Source organism: Lepidochelys olivacea (assembly GCF_965140295.1).
Source record: "Lepidochelys olivacea isolate rLepOli2 genome assembly, chromosome: 1".
NCBI lineage: Eukaryota > Metazoa > Chordata > Testudines > Cheloniidae > Lepidochelys > Lepidochelys olivacea.
Window position 1 is genome coordinate 98,454,413 of NC_140411.1, and position 24,495 is coordinate 98,478,907.

At 43.2% G+C, this 24,495-nt stretch overlaps 1 protein-coding gene across 3 annotated transcripts in view; it reads left to right on the forward strand.

The window, feature by feature from the left end:
• The window catches only part of CLDN10 (claudin 10), a 116,468-nt gene that overhangs the window by 72,986 nt on the left and 18,987 nt on the right, over positions 1-24,495 (forward strand). For 2 of the 3 annotated variants that reach the window (XM_084617929.1, XM_084617928.1), the window contains one exon: positions 23,881-24,042. In XM_084617929.1, the coding sequence (XP_084474055.1) occupies positions 23,881-24,042 (162 nt within the window). Of the gene's footprint in view, positions 1-9,295; positions 9,649-23,880; positions 24,043-24,495 lie in introns of those variants that run through there. The other variant, XM_084617927.1, reaches the window with a different exon arrangement.

The window sequence follows — 24,495 nt, forward strand, 5'->3', positions numbered from 1 at the left end:
AGTGGTAGCTTATCTACAATAGAAAGTTTTACCAGCAAAACTTCTGCCAGCATACTGCTACTGACATAGCTGTTTTGGAAGAGTTCATTCATGTTTGATTGCCTTTGCTAGTGCAGTGTGTCCACACAACACCAGGTTGTCTTGGCAGAAGATGTGCAGCACTGTATAGTGCATGCCAGCGTCCCCCAAACCACCATCCAGCACACAAGCTAGTGACAAAGATTTGCAGTATGTTACACGATACCAGCACTGTGGTGGGAAAGTCCTACAATTCCCTCTGTTCCATCCCATAATCTACCTTTTTGCACCGGTTTTCAATCTCTCCACCATCTTGCCATCAAAAACATGGATGCTGAACAGATCAGCAGAGCTCTCTGGTCTGTTTCAGAGGCAGGGCAAGTGATTCTTTTGTATTTGTGGAACTGCAACAACTACCAAGGCCATGCAGCAGGAAACTGAGAATACTGAGGAGGAATAGATGATATGGACAGTGAATGAAACTGGCCAGCTGTGGCAGGTATTGCTGTACATTGGGGATAGACAGTATTGGGCTCATGAAATGAGCACTGAGTGGTGGAATTAGCTCATGATGCAAACCTGGGACAACCAGGAGTTCTGCAGAATTTTCAGATGTGGATGGCCAGTTTGCTGAAGTCAGACAGTGTGACGCTTTGTTTTGCTGCAATACAGAGTAATTAGCCGGTGCATGAATTATTTCTTTGCTTAAGGGAGCTATTGATTTGTGGGGTTTGCATCTCTGTATTGTAAGACAAAGAGAATAAATCCTGGTTTTCACAAAATAGAATTTTATTATGCAACAATAAACAACACATAAACTACTAAAAAAGAATGCGCAAGATGCTAACAGCTCAAGGGCGCATCACAGATCAGAGTAGGTGTATTCACAGCAATCCTCCTTATTGTCCGCTGGGGCTGAGCTAAGGCATACTGCTTCAGGGAATGCTGGTGCCTTGAGGAGAAAGGTGTAGGGGAGGTGAGGTTGGCCTTGGCCCCAGGAAGAAGGAATTGTTGTCCATGCAGTGTATTGGCTGCTGGAGTGCTCTACTCCTAATGCTTCAGAGCATCCGAATTTGATATCTGAGGAACTGCATGATGTGTGGGTGCACCTGTCCTTTCTCCGGCATTCAGTCCCAGCAGTCTCCTGGGCTCCAGTCTCAGCAGTCTGGAGCAGTCCTGAGAACCTGTCTTCTCTTGTCTGTTTCTCTTTCCTCCCTATCATAGTGAGTCTCTCAGTGGGTGTAGAAGGGGCAGCCCTCAAGGATTCCACAACCGAGGTCACTGAAAACTACCAGGCAGAGAGCCACTGTTAGATGTAAGGGGTTAGCTGGCAGCACAAGATAATTAACTCCCTAAATTTTTTCTCATATAAAGCTGCATAAAAAGTATGTACAGGCCCACAGTCACTACCACTTAACAATACCCAGCATGGTGAGTACATGGGGTCACTTTTCAATCCCCCTATGTGAGGAGTGGGCAGGACCTGGGGAACTTTAGGGACAGTGTAGTAAACATTGATTAACTTGTTACAGGCAATGGTGATGCTAGCGGATATATCACTCATGAGGATACCAAAGGCCCAGAGAAGGCAGCTGTTCAAGAGGATTTGCGGTTACCCGGAGCCATATGCTGCTGGGTTTTTCACAGCAATGGTCACCCAGAGCACCTCTGCAGTGTGCGTTCGGAAGATGTCCTACCACGGTGGTAGAAAGAAGGCTGCTCTGCCTAGGAATGTCTGGGCAAAATCAAACACAACCTGCTCAAAAAGTTCTGTGAAATTGTCCCAGAGGACCAGGAAGCTGTTGGGGCCAAGATAAACCAGCGGCTCCATATGCAGCAGAAGATTATGACTGCTGAATAGAGTTGTGAATCTGTCCAAGCCAAGATCTAACTACACACTGTTTCTATCTCTTTCCTGAAGCTAACCACAACATACAAGTGATGAGTTTTGGACTTGAAAACCACAAGTTTGAACAGCATGTGTAATGTGCTTTACACTTGAAAATCTGCACACTACAAGTTTACAATGCATTTTCTGAAAAAGCATAGTCAGAATACCCAGTTGCTACTATTTTCTATTTTTAGTATATTTAATTTTATTGGTTAGCAGGCAAGCACTGTCTCCATATGTATCTGAATGCTCAGGTATTAGTTTGCACATAGCTTACAAGTGCTGGAAGCTTTTTTTTTTTTGCCCGTTCACAATGTATAGAATTTTATTTGGTTACCTTCCCTGCAAAACTATATACTTCGAAAGCAAAATTATTTTCCAGCATTATGTATTTGTGAATGTTTCTGGCTGCTTTTCCCTGTTTTCTTTCTGTCAGTTTTGCCTAGGAAGGCCAGTGCATGCTCTTAAAATAAACCAGCTACTTTAAAGCAGAATTCCTTTGTTCCCTGTTCACACGTGGTCAGCTGCCATTTTGAGAGAGGAAGAGGAGAAATTTGGGAGGCCCTGGAAAAAGTAAAACAAATGGCATTCACTAATGAGACCAGTGACTTATACCCACCTGAATTCCTTTCTCCTTCCTCAATGGAGTTCAGCCGGGTCTTGAGGAAGTCTTCGCTCTCCATCAGCACTGCATCATCCATATCCCCCTCTTCAAAGAATTTATCATTTGTGTGCAGTTCAAGGGTTCCTTCTTTTGGATGTCATGAGATGTCCCCTGCCCATAGCAGATAGATGGTGGGATTCCCTCTCAATATGGCGTAGAGCTCTACATAATAGCAGAAGCTGTGGGAGACAGCATTAGATTTTTTGTTGCTCTCCTTTGTCTTTTGGTAGGATTGCCACAGCTCATTCACCTTTGCCCGCCATTGGAAATTATCCCTGTCATACCTCAGTTTCCGCAACCTCTATGCAATATCTGCATAAACATCTTTATTCCGGTGGGAATTCCGCAGCTGAGCCTGCATGCTCCTTCTCCCACAAACCCAGGACATTCAAGACCTTGTTTCTGGACCAGTCAGCAGCACGAGGCTTAGCTGGAGTTTTCCATGGAGCCATACCTGTGTGCTAGCAAAGGTGGGCTAGTAGGAAAAGAGACATTGCCAAAACACTCTGGGGATTTTAAGCTGGGGGGCAGGCATGGGCTACTGGTCTTTGTAAACCCTTGGCAGCAAAAATTCAACCAGAGCAGTCACTCCCATGGGCACAATGACATTGTAAACTTGTTGCTGGAGGACTGCTTGTACTGATACCGATATGTCCACGTTCACACAGGCACTGTGCTGGTCGAACACTACTGCTAGAAGCCTTATGTCACTTGGGAAACTGGTTTAACTTTCGCTGGCAAGAATTCAGAGTTTTGTTGGCAGGACTGAAAATTCAGGGTGGATGCATGCCAGTAAAATTTTACAGTACAAACCAGGCCTAAGAGTAGAAGCAAAGTAAATCCCAAACATCCCATACTATATACAATAAATAGAGTCGCACAATAAACAGTAGTACTAATAAGGAAACAAACGCCTGAACCATGATGGAAGGATGTAGAGGGGAAAAGAATTCCGGAATTGTAGACCACTGATTCCAATCCATTCCACATTTTACCTAGGAAAAACCAGGAGGGAAGGGATGAGCCAGTGCAATGTGGAAAGATTGAAGTTGGAAGATTTGTGACTTAAAAAGGCCATAACTGAGGAAGTTTTAGCAGCCCAGAGAAGATGTGATGAATAGCTGGTAAGGAGATAAAAAGAAATGTGTAAAGGAATCACCCTTTAAAAGAATAGGATGAATAGTATCATGAAATATTTAATATTTATATTAACCAAGTAATGTATGAAAAATACAAACACCAATGGGAGGAATACCTGTTGTAACTGCCACCCTCCTCCTCAGTTCAGGGACAGGGGGAACACAAAGGAGAACTGGTTGCTGTTAACTGGTTGCCAGTCTCAGTGATTTTATTCTGGATTTACACCAGTGTAATTGAGATAGTCTCACCCATTGTCTCTATCTATATTTTTTAAAAAGACAAAATAATAAAGTTCTTATTATTATCTCCAAATATTTTTCAGAAGAAATTTTTTTTTGTGGAACAGAATATTCAGTTGAACAGAGGAAAATTGTTTCTTACAAACATCTGGGGGAAAAGTAACTACCTATCCCAAAGAATGCAAATTGCCTTTAATAATTGTCCTGCCACATTCTGGACTAGCTTTGGCTTCTGAAAGGTCTTGAATTGTAGCCTCAAGTGGAGTGCATCACAGTAGTTTAATCTCAAGATACAAAGACACAGAAAAATGTCACCAGGTCCACATCTGAAACAAGACATCTATGACAGAGTGCTGGACAACAGCAACTGATTCAGCACTCTGATCACTGCAACTTCAATTAGTTTCCCAGTGCTCACCTGAATATGGGAACTGTACCAAACTGATCAATTGGCAATAGGCTGAAAAGATTAAAAGCTAATTACCTCATTAACTCAGAGGGTACAAAGGCACAGGAAGGAAGCACAAAAGGGAGAGAGAAAGTGAAAGAGCTGTAGGCTGGTAGAGCTAGGGCCACAGAAGGTCTCTGCCTTACAGCCCCAGGATACTATTAAAGCTGCTGCACGATCTATAAAGGCGGTGGGAATGAACTTTGTAAATAAATAACTGGGTGTTTGACTTGAAGAAGGTCTCCGAATAGTTTGCTTGTCTTGAAAGAGGCAAGAGTGGAGCATGTCCCTGCCACAAAGTTATACAACTCAGCAAGCAAAGATGGGAAAATGTGTTCTTCAGGGCCGGTATCAGGGCACACAGTAATAGCTTTGGGTCAAATAAGACCACTAAGTTGTGAAATTAATTCACAATCAATGGCTGCACAGTCAGTTTGCCATGCTGATATAATTCTAGTCAATTCTTGTGTTGCTTTCCCAAACCTACTAATGTTATCTCAGCCTTATCCAGACTGAGCCTCAACCAGCTGGTCCTCATTCAGGACTAAGTCTCCTGGTCATCCATTACCCTGCACCAAAGGAATCAGCTGTAAGGAGAAATACAGCTGAGTAACATTCACCTAGTGCAGACATTGTAGCCCACAATCTCTTTATTAACCTTCCTAAAGGTCTAATACACATATTGAAAAAATGGGTGGGCAATACAGCAGAACCCTGCAGTTCCTAGCATGAGAGAGTCTTTGGGATGGATGAATAATCACATTCCGGTTCCTCTCTGATATTAAGAAACAAAGCTACTTCCGAGCAGTTCCGTCTATTTCTACTAAGGACCATGGCATTGTCATCAGCACCTCATGATCAACCACATCAAAGACAAGGGATAGACCCAATAAAGTCACCATGGACATTGTGGGCCTGGTTCTCATTTCACTGTCATTGTAAAACAGACCTTAAAATATGGCTAATTTACATTTATACTCACTTTGAGGCCTATTTACTCTGCCACATTGATGTAATGTATAAAAAAGAATCAGATCTAGTATACAGAAGAATCAGATCTATTATGTTCATCTATAAGCTGGAGATCATTGACCAGTGCCTGCAGTTTTTGTCCCATACCCAAGTCTAAATCCAGATTTACTAGCAACAAGAAAATCTCAATACTGGTAACATTGCCATAGCTGCTTCATCGCCATCTTCTTAATGATCAACCCCCACAAAGCAGGAGACTCAATACCAATAATGTGTTGGTGAGAGCATCAGAAACATGAGTTGATTTCTTGAGTAAAAGCCTCACTGACGCATCTTTGAACACGCCTAGCATCCAACCCTCACACAACAAAGCAATGATAACTTCCACCAACAAAGGACCCACTCTCTCACTACTGGCCTTTACCAGCCTGGAGTGACATAGTTCCCAATGCCCAGGAGGAGGCCCAAAGGACCCTGAACACTTCCACACCTTCAGGGAGAAACACTGACCAAAACACAAAGAGTGATCTGCATTTGTCTTCCCCAAACCTTATCCTGCACCCATGAATTCAACAAGCTGCATCTACAACCAACAATTTTATCAACATAGTAATCAGCAAATTCCTCACAACAAGAAAAAAGACTCTATTCAGTTTCCAAGTGTGGGTAGATTGGATTAACCAAGCTATCCACTACCCAAAACAATTCAAATGTGCATAACGCTACCGAACTATGATGGAGATAAAACTTACCCTCTACTGCACAGCTTCCAAATAAGATTTTTTAAAAATGATTTATGTCATATAGATCAGACTTCGTCTGGGACTTTGTCCACTGGTATTATAACCTTCTTCCCTCTCCTTTCATCCTCTGCAAGTCATCTGTGAACCACAGTGACCTGGAAGGGCAAAGTCAGAGCAAGGGCATTCAGGAACCACTGTATCAGTAGCTGTGGACTTAGATCTTGATAATACCCCCAGCCCATCAATAGAGTGGGAAACTGGCAACAGAGTACACTCCCTCAGAGACTTTCTGAAACATGTCTGCCTACCTAACCGTTGCAGGCTTTTTAAACTGCTATATATCAATGAAGTAATTAAGTTAATGTTAATAACCACTTGATAAAAAGCAAAAGAACATTCATTATAAAAGAAAGACGTAAAGGCTTGTTCTTCCCCTTCAACCACTGCCTGTTTGGCAAAAACATAAAAGATAATGTAACAATTGTTTCAAAACAAATAAGAGAAAAGACAAATTAACTTGTGTTCTTTTCATGTCAACTCCAAAGGCATTGTTGAGCTTTCAATTGGAAAATAAATAACTATTGATCATAGGAGAAACCAGGATGTAGAATTATATTAATGCAAACTCTGTCTTGTGGAATATCAGTCTGTTAATTAAAAAAGTTGCAGGTAGAAAGTTACAAGTCAACACATAATTAAAAAGTTGGGGCAACAATATTAAAATGGCTGGCATCTAAGCTCGTTTTCAGAAAAATCAGTAATAGAAGGGAAACAATTCAAATTGGGGGCTATTTTTAAAATGTTTATATGAGTTTATACAGGTTGCCTTAGCACTGCCCTGGAAAACAAGTTTATTCTTTATGCTTGATAAACACATATTTTTACGTGCAATGTTTGAAACCATATTTTATTCAATATACACTGGCAAGGATTTTTCTCTGTGTGTTGTGTGTATGATTATATGGAGAAATACATATCCATATATTTAATTAAAATATAGATTAGGTTGCTATATGGAGATAGGAATGCTCTTGTTTCCCAGAGCTGATAAATAAGGCTTGTCAAAGGGCAAAAAACCTTTGGCTCCAATTCAGATATTTCTTGTGGGAAGGGCAAATTCTGGTTCCCCCTCCTTCCTTGGCAGGGATCCTGGGCACCCACTTGACTTCCCCACTCCTTCAGGGACCCCAGGTATCCTTTGGCCAGGGAGTCTCCCATCTCTATTAACCACATACAATGCATGAGCCAGTGCTACCAGGAGCTAAATTCTCTGTGGATTCCCCTGTGCTCGACTGTACAGTACAGGAACAGAGTGTCCCAACACTGTTTGATCCAGCTGCCCTTCCATCAGTACGAAGGGGCAGCTGGGTCAGATTTCTGTGGCATTCTGACCACGCATTTGGAGTGTCACTTCAGACTGCTCCGGCAGCAGCTGCACAGACTTAGTACAGGACCTCTGCTTAACAGTGGCTCCACAGCCAATGCAAAAAGCTTGGGGGTGGCACTTGCACCATGCCCAACCCCCCAACTAGCACTACTGCGACAAACAAAGCTAGAAAATATTAAGAAATCCCCCCACCTACTATCATAGAATCTCAGGGTTGGAAGGGACCTCAGGAGGTCAGCTACCCCAACTCCCTGCTCAAAGCAGGACCAATCCCCAATTTTTGCTCCAGGTCCCTAAATGGCTCCCTCAATGATTGAACCCACAACCCTGGGTTTAGCAGGCCAATGCTCAAACCACTGAGCTATCCCTCCCCCTGTTAGTGACAGCCCCCCTATGTCTGCTAGTGAGAGCCCCCAAAACTCTCACATGCACAAGAGTATAACAAATGCAATTTCCGAAAGTGTTTCTCCTGGTCTTTTTCATTATTATAAAGAACAACCCCCTTCCACCTCCCCCCACCCAAAAAAACCCCTCCAAACAAATCAACAAAACACCCTCTTATAATCATTTCCATCCAACGATTAAACTTTGCCTATCCAAACTACAGAGCATTACAAAGGCTTGATTAGAAATGCTGGATAGACAGGAATGTTTCAATGGATCTACAACCCCTCCTCTAAAGCCTTGTCGACTAGCCAAAATTGAGGGGAATAGCTACTGCGAAATAAGATATAAACACATCCCATAAACAAATTGCTCTCCATAGGAGAGATGAGTGTATATACATTGCACTGTCACCAATCCTAGCGCCTTCTCGCTATCTATAGGCTAGCAGCTCAATACTACATTAGTGTTTCCCCTTACTAATCAAAGGAAGACCATAGCTCTGGCTAACCTATGTGGGCAGGCAGGCAGACAAAGAGCATAAGGTATAAGGAGCCCCAGAAGCTGAGGCAGACCATGATGCCTCCTGATACAACAATATTCTGGTGCTTTGGAATCTGGATTATTCTGGTGGACTAGCAGAAACTGTCTATGTACTACATTTTAGATGGTAAGAAAGGAGGGTAAGTGGCCAACAGATATCCAGATCCTATAGGACACAGATGGCAAAGTAGGGCGTTGACTCCAGAATATGCTGGGTGCACATTGTTTGGTGGAATAGTAGAAACAACCATTACTGGGTTTGTGGCCACGATCTGGCAGGATCCAGATGCCACATCCAAGTTTTTGCAGCACGGTTGCACTGGAGTGCAGCCGGGCCCAGATTTAAACACAGGCTAAACATGTTCTGTTCTCCATCGAGGCCGTGGGATCGGTGGGATCCAACAGCCCGCATCAGCTGCAGCGGCCAGACCTGGGGTTTCGCGGGGCTGTCATGCCGGGCGGGGTCACGGTCCAGTGTGCACGGGTGCAATCGGAGCGTCTCCCCGTGTCCTCTATTCGCACTGGGGGGGGGGGGGGGGACAAACGCTGGCAGGGATCCGGCGCGGTCGGGCTCGCAGCCTGGTCCCTTTGTGGTTTAAAAGCAACACGCCCAGCACAGCCGCGGCTGCTGAGGGGGAAGGGAGGTCCGGGAATAAGGTCGGTGCGAGCGGCTACGAGAGCGGGAGAAGAGTAGCTGCGCCCCTGGGCTGGGGCTGGGGCTGGGGGCGGGAAGGGGCGCCGGCTGCCCGGCGCGGCGGGAGGAGGTCGCTCATCTCGCCCCGGCTAGGGTTTCGCAGGCGGGGGGAGGATGCTCCGCGGGCTGCAGGGGTGGGGTCTCTGGGGCTGCAGCTCCCTCTGCTGATGCGGCTGGCGAGCGGGGCGGCTGCCGGGCCAGGTGCTCTGTGCAGCTCCTCCAGCCGGCGCCTGCTGCTTCGGGAGCGCTCCCCGCCGCCTCCGCCTGCCGCCGGCGCCCCGGGCTCCGCTCGCCCAGCATCCCCCATGGCCAGCCTGGCTGCGGAGATCATCGCCTTCCTGCTGGCCATCTCGGGCTGGGTGCTGGTCTCCTCCACGCTGCCCACGGACTACTGGAAGGTCTCCTCCATCGACGGCACCGTCATCACCACCGCCACCTTCTGGGCCAACCTCTGGAAGACCTGCGTGACCGACTCCACCGGCGTGTCCAACTGCAAGGACTTCCCCTCCATGCTGGCACTGGACGGTCTGCACCAGCCCCTGCTGGGGCTTCTTATACCTCTTTGCTTCTCCGTGTCTGTCTGTCTGTCTGTCCGCCCGCCGGCCAGCCGCGGGGCTGGGGTAGGCGTCCAGAGCCCCCACCCCATCCCCAGGCTAGTAAGCAGCCCCCCGCCCCTCCCCCGAGCTACTGGCCTCCAGCGAGTAGGGGCTAGGCTCATTGTGTGAACTAAACACACACACACGTCCCCAGAGCAACGGGCCTGCTGCAACACAGCTGGCGAGGCGTCCTAGAGGGGTTGCAGATGAGAAGAGCTGGCAGTGAGGTGACCCTCTCTAGCCAGCCTTTCTAGTGATCTGCTACAGTTCGGGAGGCAAGAGGTTAATGATTTGGTGGGCGAGATTACGAGCGTTTGTTTGCTGGGGTCGGGAGAGTGCTCTTTATAACAATGAAAAAGGCCAGAAGAAACCCTTTCAGAAACCATATTTTGGCCTCTTCAGCTTCTGAATGGGAGAGTTTGGGGGGATGACAGTAGCAGCCATGGTTAATGGAGGGATTTCTCAGAATATTCTCAGCAGTTTAATTTCTATTTGGTGCACTTCGACTCTGTTTTTAGCCCTTCAGCAAGTCTTACTTACCTGCCATAGGAAGCATTCTTTTTCTTGGTATATCAGCATAATCTGTATTTTAATTCAATGCATCAACATAATATCTATATAGAGAGAAACAATCCTTGCCAATTTACAGTTGAATAAAATATGGTTTCAAACATTGCATGTAAAAATACCTGTTTATCAACCATAAAGAATGTGCTTGTTTCCCAGGACAGTAGGGAAGCAAGTTTTATACACACATTGGAAAAATTTTTTAAATAGCCCCCAGTATGAATTGTTTCCCTTCTATTATTATTTTGCTGGAAATCAAAGACCTTAAATGCAAATTTTAAATATTACTTGATGAACTTGTAACTTTCCTCCAGCAGCTTTTTAAATTAACAGAAAGGTATTTCACTAGATACAGTTTACATTAATAGAATTCTACATCCAGCTTTCTCCTGTTATCAAGAATTATTTATTTTCCACTTGGAAGCTCAACAGTGCATCTGGAGTTGATAAGAAAAGAAGGGGAGCTATTATTTTTATTCTCTTATTTGTTTTTAAACTATTGCTATATTTTCCGTTATGTTTTTGCAGTGATTGGAAGGAAAGAATGTGATTCTTCTGTAATTAATGTTCTTTTCCTTTTTATTAAGTGGTTTTAAACTCAGATGTAATTACTTCACTGATATATATTAGTTTAAAAGTTTGCAACAGGTAGATAGGCACAAATATGCATTGCTTAGTTTTGAAGGGATCAGCAATACAGAATCAAAACTTTCAATTTGAACACAGTGTTTAAAGCTAAATATTACTTTATTGCTGCAAATCTCTACTTTTGTGTAATTTAAGAGGAATCATATACACTCTTTAGGCAGGAATGATTTTTCTTAAAAAACCTTTACACCATTTTGAGTAAACTATATAGACAATATGTTGGTTGCTACGTTACTTGTTTCAGTGCTTAATCTATTGCCTGGATTATATTTAACTGTTGCTCAACTTTTCATCTGAAGGGTTGAAAATGATGCAGGAAATTTAGGCAATTTCTGAAGTTCTAATGACATGATTATTATCACAGTGCAATGGTCAGACAACGTATCCCACCAACACTACAGATAATCTCTGAGATAACCTGCTGATATTCAAAAAACAGAAAGTGTGAAAACAGGCATGATCATTTCTGTAAAACAAATTAGGATCTACAGTATTTGGTATATTAGCACTCCCCCTTTTGACATGTGGCTGTGAGAGAGGGCAATAATATTTCTGATGTGGAAACTGCCTTTTAAAAATGGTTGGGAGCTGAATGGCTATAGGGGATTAATAATGAGATATAAAACCTTTAACTTATGTCTCCTATAGAAGGTCCCTCTAGAGCTGATCAGCGATACAGTGCCAGGTTAATGTAAGTTACCTTGAACTACTCTTGCTTATGCTGTTCCTCATTTATGGATAAATAGAGGAGTTCACACTCGAATCCTGCCACTTGTTCCATGCGAGCAGACCACGGCACTGCATAGAGTCAGTGGGCCAGATCCTCAGATACTGTAATTTGTCTTGGCTCCATTGATTTAAATGATGCCATGATAAATTACATCAGTTGTTATGATATGGCTCACTGACTTCAGTCGGGTTTGGCACTGGTGCTGCGATCCTCCTCCTTGGAGTCAGTTGGAGGATCATATTCAAAGGCTGCAGCCATTCGGTCATCTTTAAAAATTACTAGGGCTGTCAAGAGATTAAAAAAGTTAATCGTGATTAATCGCACAATTAAAAAATTAATAGCACTGTTTAACAATAATAGAATACCATTCATTTAAATATTTGGGGATGTTTTCTACATTTTCAAAAATATTGATTTCAATTACAACACAGAATACACAGTACACAGTGCTCACTTTAGATTTATTTTTTATTACAAATATTTGCATTATGTGATATTGCATGGCCAGAGAGCAGCAGGAGAGTGTTTTTTGTTTTGTTTTTTTGAAGCAGAAAAGAATTTTATTTGTGTAACACTTACAAAGAATCACCAGAAAGGATAAAGCAAAACTATGCAACAAAACAAAAGCAAACACAAGGTATAACACAGCAGCCTTCAGGAGGGAGAAGTGTTCAGGCTAGCCTGGGCCCAGAGCGGTGGGGCTTCCTCGACACTCATGGTCTTCCACCCCCTCGAGTTACCTAGTGCCACGCCCAGTGTAACCGATTATTCCTCTCCTGAGAGTGCCCGACAAGATGGGCATGGCTGCAGGGTGGGCAGTTTGGAGGTGGCGGGACGTACACCACGTTTGATAGGACCCCTCCTAGGTGACAGTGATGATGGTATCCACAGCGGCAACGGCTGGGGCTGGGGTCTATCGCTCTTCCCCTCAATCAAAGGGTCAGACGGAGGGAACCGGACGGGGTCACCAAGCAGAGCAGGAGAGTGGTTTTTTTTTTTTTTTTTTTTTTTAAGCAGGAAAGAATTTTATTTCTGTAACACTTACAAAGAATCACCAAAGAGAATAAAGCAAAACTATGCAACAAAACAAAAGCAAACACAAGGTATAACACAGCAGCCTTCAGGAGGGAGAAGTGTTCAGGCTAGCCTGGGCCCAGAGTGGGGTGGGGGGCTTCCTCGACACTCATGGTCTTCCACCCTCCTGAGTTACCTGGTGGCCTAGAGCGGGGGGGCTTCCTCGACACTCATGGTCTTCCACCCCCTCGAGTTACCTAGTGCCACGCCCAGTGTAACCGATTATTCCTCTCCTGAGAGTGCCCGACAAGATGGGCACGGCTGCGGGGTGGGCAGTTTGGGAGTGGGGGGGACATACATCACGTTTGATAGGACCCCTCCTAGGTGACAGTGATGATGGTATCCACAGCGGCAACGGCTGGGGCTGGGGTCTATTACTCTTCCCCTCAATCAAAGGGTCAGATGGAGGGAACCGGCCGGGGTCACCGAGCAGAGCAGGAGAGTGTTAGAAGGGAGACTGATTCCCTATAGGGGGAAGAAAGTTTGCTATAAATTAATTAAAGCACCTGAAGCCAGTTAGAGCACCTGAAGCCAGTCTCCTGATAAAACCCCCCTGCTTCAATCAGACAGGAGGAGTTGAAGCAGAGTAGATTGGTGTTGGCGCAGAGAGCAGTTTGGAGGAGTTGAAGCAGAGTGGATTGATGTGGGAGTAGAGAGCAGTTTGGAGGAGTTGAAGCAGAGTGGATTGGCATTGGAGTAAAGAGCAGTTTGGAGGAGTTGAAACAGAGTGGATTGGTGTTGGAGCAGAGAGCAGTTTGGAGGGAAGCAGAGGAGAGTTTGGAGAAGTGCTGTGGTGGGCTAAGAAGACCAAGACCCTAGGTAAAGGGACTCCTGGCAGGGAGGAAGGGCAGGAAGCTCCACAAGCTGAAGAGCAGGAGAGGGAAGTAGCCCGAGGAAGGAACTGCTAGTTCTAGTGGTTTACCGCTATCCCTAGGGCCCCTGGGCTGGGACCCGGAGTAGAGGGCGGGCCCGGGTCCCTCCCTCTCCACTCCCCTCTTCTAGGACATTAGTGGGACAATTAATACCCTAGTTCAGGGGCAAGAAATGGTGCCCTGAACCACCCCCACCCCCCTCAAGAAGAGAAAGCACGAGATCCATCATAGTAGTGCCGGCAATTTGCCACCATTGTAAAAAACAAAAGAAATTTTTGTTTTCAATTCACGTAATGCAAGTACTGTAGTGGAATTTCTTTATCATGAAAGTTGAATTTACAAATATAGAAGTACGTAAAAAAACCTGCATTCAAAATTAAAACAATGTAAAACTTTAGAGCCTACAAGTCCACTCAGTCCTACTTCTTGTTCAGCCAATCACTCAGACAAACAAGTTTGTTTACATTTGCAGGAGATAATGGTGCCTGCTTCTTGTTTACAATGTCACCTGAAAGTGAGAACAGGCATTCTCATGGCACTGTTGTAGCCAATGTTGCAAGATATTTACATGCCAGATGCACTAAAGATTCATATGTCCCTTCATGCTTCAACCACCATTCCAGAGGACATGCATCCTTGCTGATGATGGATTCTGCTCGATAATGATCCACAGAAGTGTGGACCGATGCATATTCATTTTCATCATCTGAGTCAGATGCCACCAGCGGAAGGCTTATTTTCTTTTTTGGTGGTTCGGATTCTGTAGTTTCCGCGTAAAAGTGTTGCTCTTTTAAGACTTCTGAAAGCATGCTCCACACCTCGTCCCTCTCAGATTTTGAAAGGCACTTCAAATTCTTAAACCTTGGGCCAAGCGCTGTAGTTATCTTTAATAATCTCACAATGGTATCTGCTTTGCATTTTGTTAAATCTCCAGTGAGAATGTTCTTCAAATGAACAACATGTGCTGTGTCATCATCCAAGAGGACTATAACATGAAATATCTGGCAAAATGCGGGTAAAACAGAACAGGAGACATACAATTCTCCCCCCAAGGAGTTCAGTCACAAATTTAATTAACACATGGTTTTTTTAACGAGCATCATCAGCATGGAAACATGTCCTCTGGAATGGTGGACAAAGCATATGGGGATATGTGAATGTTCAGCACATCTGGTGCGTAAATACCTTGCAATGCTGGCTACAAAAGTGCCATGCGAATGTCTGTTCTCACTTTCAGGTGACATTGTAAAAAATAAGTGGGCAGCATTATCTCCTGTAAATGCAGACAAACGTGTTTTTTTTAGTGATTGGCTGAACAAGTAATAGGACTGAGCAGATCTGTAGGCTCTACAGTTTTCCATTGTTTTGTTTTTGAGTGAAGTTATGTAACAAAAAAATCTACATTTGTAAATTGCACTTTCATGACAGAGAGATTGCACTACAGTACTTGTATGCAGTGAATTGAAAAATACTATTTCTTTTATCATTTTTACAGTGCAAATATTTGTAATAAAAATAATAATAATAAAGTGAGCACTGTACACTTTGTTTTCTGTGTTGTAATTGAAATCAATATATTTTAAAAAGTAGAAAAATATCCAAAAATATTTAATAAATTCCAATTGGTATTCTATTGTTTAATAGTGCAATTAAAACTTTGATTAATTGTGATTCATTTTTTTGATTGCGATTAACTTTTTTCAGTTAATTGCGGGAGTTAACTGCAATTAATCAACAGCCCTAAAGATTACTAAATCCTCCTTTCTAACTGGGTATTTAGTTCCAGGCTCACTTTTTATTAAGGTATGTAAAATCAACAATAAATCTTGTGGGATCAGGAATATTTGGTCAATCAGAATACCAAAGAGAAGAAAAGATAGGATAGAAAGAAAAATTTAAAATACAAGATCAAGAAAACATGGACTATCAGGTAGTTTGCTTCACTCTCCCTAGCAAGTGCAGTTCAAGTTAACTGATCAGCAGCTGAATGTTTAGTTTTTATTATGTAGCTACAGCTCACTTGGGCACAAACTAGTTTGAAATGAAAAACTTACAAGGCCTGATCTGGTCACCGTGACAAAATTAATAACTTAGAGAGGAGCAGGAATGCAGTTAATAGCTCTAATAATAAACAATGTAGGGTCAAATCCTGGTTCCAGGACACAACGTGAGTGAATGACAGGGAGTGTTAGGAGTGACATCATCCCTCAAAGCCAGGGCAGGATGTGGCATCGCTGAGGAGCAGCTACATCAGTCTAAGATTCAGCAGGTGGATCTGAGTAGCAATGAATGCAGCAGCCAAACCTATGCCCACATTCCCCTTCTGTGGGGGGCTGGAGAATCTGCCAAGGATCTGTGTTCCACAGTGGCAGGGGTATGCGTTCCCCCTCCCAGCAAAGCAGAAGTACACAGGCTGTACTGCACTTTGCATATCCCATGGGCCAGGAAGGTTTCTGCCTCAACATAAAGTCAAATTCTGCCTAGCTCTTAGGATATGTCTACCCTGCACTGTTAGCCCAGGGTTAGTAGAACTCGAGTTAGTACTGTTTGTGAAGCTAGGCCTTGAGTATCTACACTTATTTGTAACTCAAGTTAGGAATTGTTGAACCCTGGGTCCCAGAGTCTACACTGCATTATGCATGCCGGAGTCCAACCACACATATTCCAGACTTCCTAGTTCCCAAAATGTGGCCACTGAGACCTTATGTTCATGGTGCAGTGTGCAAACCAACCTGTAGACTTTCAAGCCCTAAGTTAACAAACCCAGGATCTTCTAATTCAAGTTCTACTAACCCTCGGCTTACATTGCAGCATAGACAAACCCACAGAGTCAACAGCTTAGGCTAAGGACTTCCTAAATGTTATTTAATTTTAAGACTGTTCTGATAACTAAAATTATCGAAAGAACAGGAGTGTCTGTGGGATTGATGGACTCCCAGAGCATGAGGTTGTGTCTATACTGCAAAGCAATAGGTCTTCAGCCCTGGGTCCTGTCTTGACTCAGGCTTGGGCCCTCCACTCCCATGGAGCCCTGGGACCCAGGGTTTGAGCTGTGAGTTAGTGCAATTTGTGTGTAGATGGGAGGGGAGTTAGGCTTGAGCCTGAGTTCAAACCCTGGACTTCCATTGCAGTGTAGGCATACGCTTAGAGAGCTTCCCCCCATTTCCCCCTGCACGGCCTTCCTAGGACTAAACTGAATTCCAGTTCCTATGATCAAGGCAATGTAGGAACTGCATCCTCCCTATTCCCCTGGGTAGGGAAGCATGAAGGAGTGAGGAAGAAAGGAGGTGGATCAGTTGCTCCATCACCATTGCCAGGCTCTAGCAAGCGGAGCTACCCAGCCCCATGCAGAGAGAATGTGCTGCACTCTCCATGAAGGTGGGTAGCAGTGGCCATGCTCCCCATGCACTAACAGTGTGTGTGTGCATGTGTGTAAAGAAGGGATTAGCGTTGGCGGAGTCTGGGAAGAACACCTTTGCTTTCCTTTGGGACAATGCAGCTCCGTAATGCCTCTTGCTAGGCCCTATGTATAATGGGCACAATATAGTCCATCGTGTTTAAGGGCCCAATCTGACACTTCTTACACGGGCAAAATCATCGTGTGGTGTGGGGTGGAGGATTGCCTGAGTAAGGAGGGCACAAACAGGCCTTTAATTTACCACCCTTTTAATTTTGTGTGTTGCTGGTCACAGACATAAACAATAATAAAACAACTAAACAACATCAGCATATCATTTACAGCATTCCACACCAGTGGATCAAATGACAAGTTAAAATAACGTAGCTGAACAAATATGTACTTATGAAATAAAAGGGGCATTAGAGCTTAGAACCACAAATGCTATAGGTGTGTGTTTGAAAAGGGAATCTGTGCAATATCCATAAAGCAATCTCACCATTTCCCATGATGCAGTCTTAATGATAGTATAGCAAGTATTTATTTTATTTATTGAAAGCACGCATCCCCAGAGCACTGTACATTTTTCCGTGTATTATACTTAATAGATGTGTGAGCTCCACATAACTTTTTGTCACACATGACGGCAATGAGACACTAAAGACCATTACCTAACAAGATTCTTTGGAATGTGAGACAAAACATATTTGTTAAAAAAAAAAACCCTGAAATAGTTTTCTATTGGAATGTTGCTGACCATGCACAATGTGGTGAAAACTTGTCAGATACTCCTAATAACTATTTTGTTTCTACTCTGTTTAAAATGTGTCACTTTCAGTCTGTTTTGGCTGTTGTTTATTTGGATGCCCAACAGATGTATATAATTATACCCCAGTTCCAAATAATTCATGGTGACAATATGTGTGTGGAAACAGTGGATTTCTGGTCTTCACTAGAAGATACTGAAGAAGTACATCTTGGCAATCTCCCCTTTGACTTGTTTGGCCTTTCTACTTTTTATTGAGCAATGTCATGGTCTTATCAGCTAGTTTGTGTCTAAGAAAAAATCAACAAAGCAAAGATGTGTCACTGCTGTAACCAAACACATTCATACGCAATACGTTTAACCCTGATCCAAGCAAGCAGAAGTTGGACCTGATAAAAAGATCATTACCCTGGTTCTCATTTCCAAGTCAATCTCTAACACATCTTCTGCAGCTAGCTATACATCTGCAGTTTTCTATATCATCCAGCACCATAGTAACTAGGTAACTCCCAGGTAAATTAGAGCTGTATAATGAGGTCCCAAGTGGAACTCATGGAATCTTCTCCCCGGCTCCCTTATTTCGTTTACATTGTCAAAATTTTATTTTCTAAATTCTGCATTAAAAACCACCCTAATTGGATGATTTCTTTGGTTGAGCTGAACTGAACTCAGACTCTAGTCGGCCTACAAAACTGAGAATTTTTGGGCAACAGATTCCAGTGATATTCCAAGTCATGGTATTTCTGCTAATTGAAACTGCTTCCTTGTTTGAGTGAGTTAATTATTTCTTGCAGTCTCACTACCCTCTATTATTTCCAAAGTGTGCTTTGACATTTACTAAGGAATGAATCTCAGCCATGTTGTTTTTTGCATATGCTAGTTATTTTTGGTAAATGTTTAATATTTCTCCTTGGAGATTTAGCCACAAATTAAGCTTTAGAGTACCTCTGGGTAAATAAATTCATGCTTCAGCACCTTAATATGTTAATTAGCAACTAACAGTGGCAGTAAATTGTACCTGTCAAAAATAATGGCTTCCTTGGCCAGTTTTCATCTACTGCTTTACTAAATGGTGTTACCACAAAAACATTTCCAAAACAAGGAAAATAAGGTGATGAGAGATTATGAATATTTATATTGCTACAGTTAAAAATGAAGCAGCTTATTAGCTACATATGTACATAATTATGTATTTTTTAAAGATCCAGATTTTGAAGTTCCTGTTAAAACTTCACTGCTACTGACATCATTGTCAGCTTTGCTTGAGTAAAGAGTGAATAAGAGTGCAGGATTTGGCATAAAAACAGGAGGTTCATTATCAGTGGAATAGGAATTGAAACAATTTTAGACTCTCATTCTCCGTTTCTCCTGGCATTCTACTACTAATAAAATTTCACTCTGTCCAAGTCAAGTATATGTGACTTTTCCTACATAAACCTTCCCACAAGTGGGCAAGCCTTTTACAATATGTGCCCGCGCAGTCTAGAAAGTAATTCAAATTATTCACTGTTAGGCATACCCAAATAGTTTGGTTCGTTCTCATAACTTTTAGTCACTAACTTCTTTCTGGGTTTTGGGAACAACCCTAAACATTTGGAGGTGCTCCTATGCTCTATTCAAGAGTGGTTTAGCACTGAGCATACTGAAAGAATTTCTCCTCTAAGGCTCAATAGAACTGTGTGTGGGAATTTGATTGCATTCTTAGCTCTACCTACATTTTGCTGATGAACCCCATCAATACTAAATACCTCCTATAGTTACTTTGAGCCAAATGTGTGTATGTGGAGCTGACGGGAGAGATGCGAGGCACTCTGGCTCCTGGGTGAGCTGTGTTGCCAGGAGGGTGGGGCTGGGGAGATAAGAGAGGGGTAGAGCCCTGCACAGATAAAAAATTTGTATCCACATCCGATCCGCAAAAATGATCCATGGATAGCCACAGATTTGCAGGGCTCTACAGAGTGGCTCTCTCAGAACATCCTACAGGATCTGCAGAGCTGGAACCAGTTTTTCCACTTTCCTCAGGCTCTAAAGGTTTCAGGGAACATCCCTTGTCCTCCCTGGATGGCCATTAACTCTATCCCCAGAGGAGACTATCTCTTAGGTCTTCTGGCCACTTTTTAGTATCTGCCACTTTTCTGCAGATAGGGGAAAGGGGAGAAAATAGACCTTACTTTAAAAAAAACCTCTGCTCCATCTTAAAATGCAATGTGTTCTGCACATAGGAATTCCAGAAGCAAACTAGAAAAACGATACGTGAGTATCCAGAATACTTTTCCAGCTCACAGCTATTTCACAGCAATGTTGGTGTAACAACTCTGGTAGCAAGCTAAAATGTCTGGGGTATGTTTTTTTTATGCACTGACTTTTTTTTCTACATTTACTTTGCCACATTTATACATGTGTATACATGACTTATCATATATCGGATGTTTGTAAATAGTTCAAATTTATTCAGATTAATACTGTTTTCCTTCAGCAGACATTTGTCACAGGAATGCTATATAAATAAAAGATAACTATATTATAGGCAGGGCTGATATAGCACCATTTATTTGCCTGGCAGTTCCCATTATAAAATCCTGTTTTCAAGTATAATTTTGCCAAACTTTAACTGTGTCTACCTCAAGCTACTTTTTGGGAGAGGCAGAGGGGGCTAAAAGGTGGAGAATTTCAGCCAGAACAATTCAAATATTTCTTAGACTGAGGCTAGGGAAAAATACATTGTTTTGCAACATTAAAAAAATTCTGGGAATTTTTTCTTTAAGAAGTTTTAGCACTCCCATGCGTTGGAGCATGGACTTGAAAGGTGGCAGGGGAGTGCCCTTTGTTTCAGGGATGTGCATTTTGTTATCCCTGTAAAAACCAGCCCACACTGTGATTGAAAAAATCACAGTTCGCACATGCTCAGTCGAGACTTCTTATAGTTAAGTAAAAGTAAAAGTAAAATCACTGAAGACTCTTCCCTCGCTGATCATGCTCCAGCATCTCACAGCTCCTAAGCTAGTGCTGACATGACTGCATGCATCAGTCCTACAGAGCAGGTTCCCTCCATCCTAAGGCTACAAGGGCAAAGCCAGACTTCCCCTGCTTTTGGCTGCTTGGGGCCGGGGTGGGGCCAGACACTAGAACTGAGAACAGGGAAATTGTCTCTCCTGTGCTCTCAGTGACCACCCTGCTGGTGCTCAGCCACACTGGAGGAGGAAGCCACCTGATTTGAATTCAGAAGGCATAGGTGCCGACTCCGTGTGTTCTCCAATAGTGGGTGCTCAGCACCCATCGTCAGCTCCACGGATCAGTTCCTCCTCCTCCTCCCAGCCCTCCCACCTGCCAGTGGGCTCTGCCAGTCAACTCTTCCCCCTCCCTCCCAATGCCTCCCGCCTGCTGTGATCAGCTGTTCAGCAGCATGCAGGAGACACTGGGGGGGGGCGGGGGGAGGAGTAGGGGCAGGAAGGGGAGGGGACAGGAAGAGGCAGGGTAGGGGCAGAGTGGGGGCAGGAACAACAAATAGATGTGAAACCTACTGGCAAGATATCCCAGCCCTTTCTACTGCTGGGCCAATTCGAGAATGATAACTCCCTACTGCTACTGTTCACTCCTTTAGCTCAAGAGGCAGAGATCTGTGTAGTGGATCTAAAGATTCCAACCCTGCTAATGATCCATGTAGGTGTCAATATGATACCACATGACGGAATTTGTTTTTTCAGTTTACGTTTTTTTAAAAAATGCCTTAAAACTACATTATTAAGATTGCAAAGTCAAGCACTCAAAAGATAGGAAATATCAGAAGTAAAGTTGTCTATGCAACCTTAACTTGGCCCCTTTGTGCATATGCATTACGATACATGATTACATGATCATTATTGACATGATCACATCTTTTTTCTACCCTATTCTGGGGCTGAATCATAGTAGTATATTGAAAGGTGTCTTGAGGACCCCACCTCATTTGTTTCAGAAGTTGGAAAGTCTGTAGTGAGTTAGTCAGTGGACTGCAGAAAGAGAAAGGATGATGTCATAGTCAAGTAGAAAAGGAGTACTTGAGGCACCTTAGAGACTAACAAATTTATTTGAGCATAAGCTTTCGTGAGCTACAGCTCACTTCATAGTCAAGTAGGGTTGCCAATTTTGGTTGGACATATTCCTAGAAGTTTTCTCAGATGGCATAATCTTTAATTAAAGATTAATCTTTAATTTCTGGAGACTTTAGGACAATTCTGGAGGCTTGGCAACCCTATCAAGGCAGCTGCCTGCTACTCTAGAGCATTGGATGCTATTCCTATGGAATGCTAAGGAAGTCATTTAACCCAGACTTTTCACAGGTTGTCACTAATTGTGGGTGCCTCGTTTTCTTGGTGCCCAATACGAGTCTCTAGGGTCTGATTAGCAGGAGGGCTAAGGACTCACAGATGCCACTGAAGTCAATGGGAGATATGCGTTGAACATACTGAGTGCTATATAAATGCTACATACTCTGAAAAATCAGGGCTTAAGTGTCTCAAATTGGGCACCAAAAATTAGTGGATATTTTGGATATTAATCTCACTGTGCCTCAGTTCCCCAGCTGTAAAATGGATTAATAATATCCCCTCATCTCACAGCGGTGTTGTGCAAGTAAATCCATTAATGTTTGTGAAGTGCTCAGATAACTGTAGTGATGACCACCATAGAAAACAGTATGAAGGAAATTAATAATTCTGTCTTCAGAGAAGGATTTGAAAAGTGTGCAGTAAATAAGGCCAGGGGCCACACACTGAACAATGAGGAGAAAATAAAGTATTTAATAGTTGTTCATTAAATGAGCACTGTCTCTCTCTTGTGCACCAAATGAGGCAGGGTCTTGTGAAAAAAATATGTGATCGCATCATTATAGACTGTGTCCTAATGCATACACACAGAAAGGTCCAATTAAGTTTTCCCAGGCAACTTAACTTCTGCCATTTCCTAACTTTTGAGTGTGTGACTTTGCAATCTTACTAATGTTCTTTTAATATAGTTTTTTCATGTGCAAGGTACATAAATAGTTAATAGATAATTGCCATTAGCTGGTGTTCAAGAATACATAGGATAGTTCCTGAGTTCTGTAGGATCAATAAAACTTGGTGTACACTGCAAATGGCTTCTTGTATGTTACTTTTTACATGGAGCTCTAACCAGTAATCTTTTAAAATATTTTGATGAATGCACGTTCCATTAATTATGTACTTTTACACAGGTTTCCTGTTTATTTGGTATCTATCATTAAGAAATCTATTAAGGCTGTGAGGGAATGGGTAAAGTATAGCATGTTTGAATAGTAATAGAACCAGAAATGTTTCACACACACACACCGCCCCCTGCTATCAAGATGAAATGAATAAACAATACTAATGCAAGTGTATATTCATTTTAAATGAACGCCATAATATGTTATGAGGAATAATCTCTTATGGTGATTACTTAACTGTACAATATTGCATTGCCCCCCCCCCCATAATTACAGTACTGTTTATCACAATATTTCAACTATAATTAATTTTCAGAAGGTAGAAAATAGTATTCAGTCTATCCAGTTCAAGGGCCTTACCTCTGTGAGGTACTGGGCGTCCTCAACTGCCACTGAAGAAAGGCCCTCATTCAGCAAGGTACTTAAGCATATGCCTAACTTAAAGCATACTAGTAGTTCAACTGAAATCAATACTCATGTGCTTAAAGATAGGCACATACTTCAATATTTTGCTAAATCAGGGCCTTCAGCCCTGCTTCTCACAGGTAGGTAGACTCCTAATTTCCGCTGAAATCAGTGGAAGTTAGGAACCTAAATACATTTGTGGATCTGGGCCTTAGTGCTTGATCCAAAGCCCATTGCATTCAATGGGAGTATTTCGATTGATTTCAATGGGATTTGGATGAAACTTTAATGAAGATGAAGCGACTGATCATCTTGTAGGTGGTATACAGTACCCTGTATGGCTGTGCTCAAAAATGAGATTAAATCACAAGAAAAGCCAGGCCCTAATTCTGCTTGCAGTTATTCCTGCGCAACCATGGGCAGAGTCAACCAAAGGGACTACAATGAAAATCATTAGTTAATGCTATTCTAATATCAGGATTACACATTGTGATTACAGGTTATATCCAAGCCTGCAGAGGACTCATGATTGCTGCTGTCAGTCTTGGATTCTTTGGCTCCATATTCGCAATGGTTGGGATGAAGTGTACGAAAGTTGGAGGCTCAGATCAGACTAAAGCTAAAGTCGCTTGTTTAGCTGGGATGATTTTCATACTTTCTGGTAAATATGCAATTCTACCTTTAAATATATATTTGAAGTCACATAAGACCTCATCCTACAGCAGGGGCGGCAGGTTTGTATAATTTTTGGTGGTGCCCAGAACGGGTCCAAGTCCTGCCCCCACACACCTGCCTTGTAAGCTGATATATATTTTTTAAAATAATGTAAAAATGTGAGGGCTCTGGGGTGGGGCTGGGGGTGAGGCATTTGGGGTGAGGGAGGGGCTCGGGCAGAGGGTTGGGGTGTGGGGGTGAGGGCTGAGGCCGGGGATGAGGGGATCATGGTGCAGGAGGGGGCTCAGGGCTGAGGCAGAGGGTTGGGTTGCGGAGGGGTGAGGGCTCTGGCTGGGGGTGCGGGCTCTGGGGTGGGGTTGGGGATGAGGGGTTCATGGTGCAGGAGGTGGCTCAGGGCTGGGGCAGATGGTTGGGCTGTGGGGGGCACGGACTCTGGGGT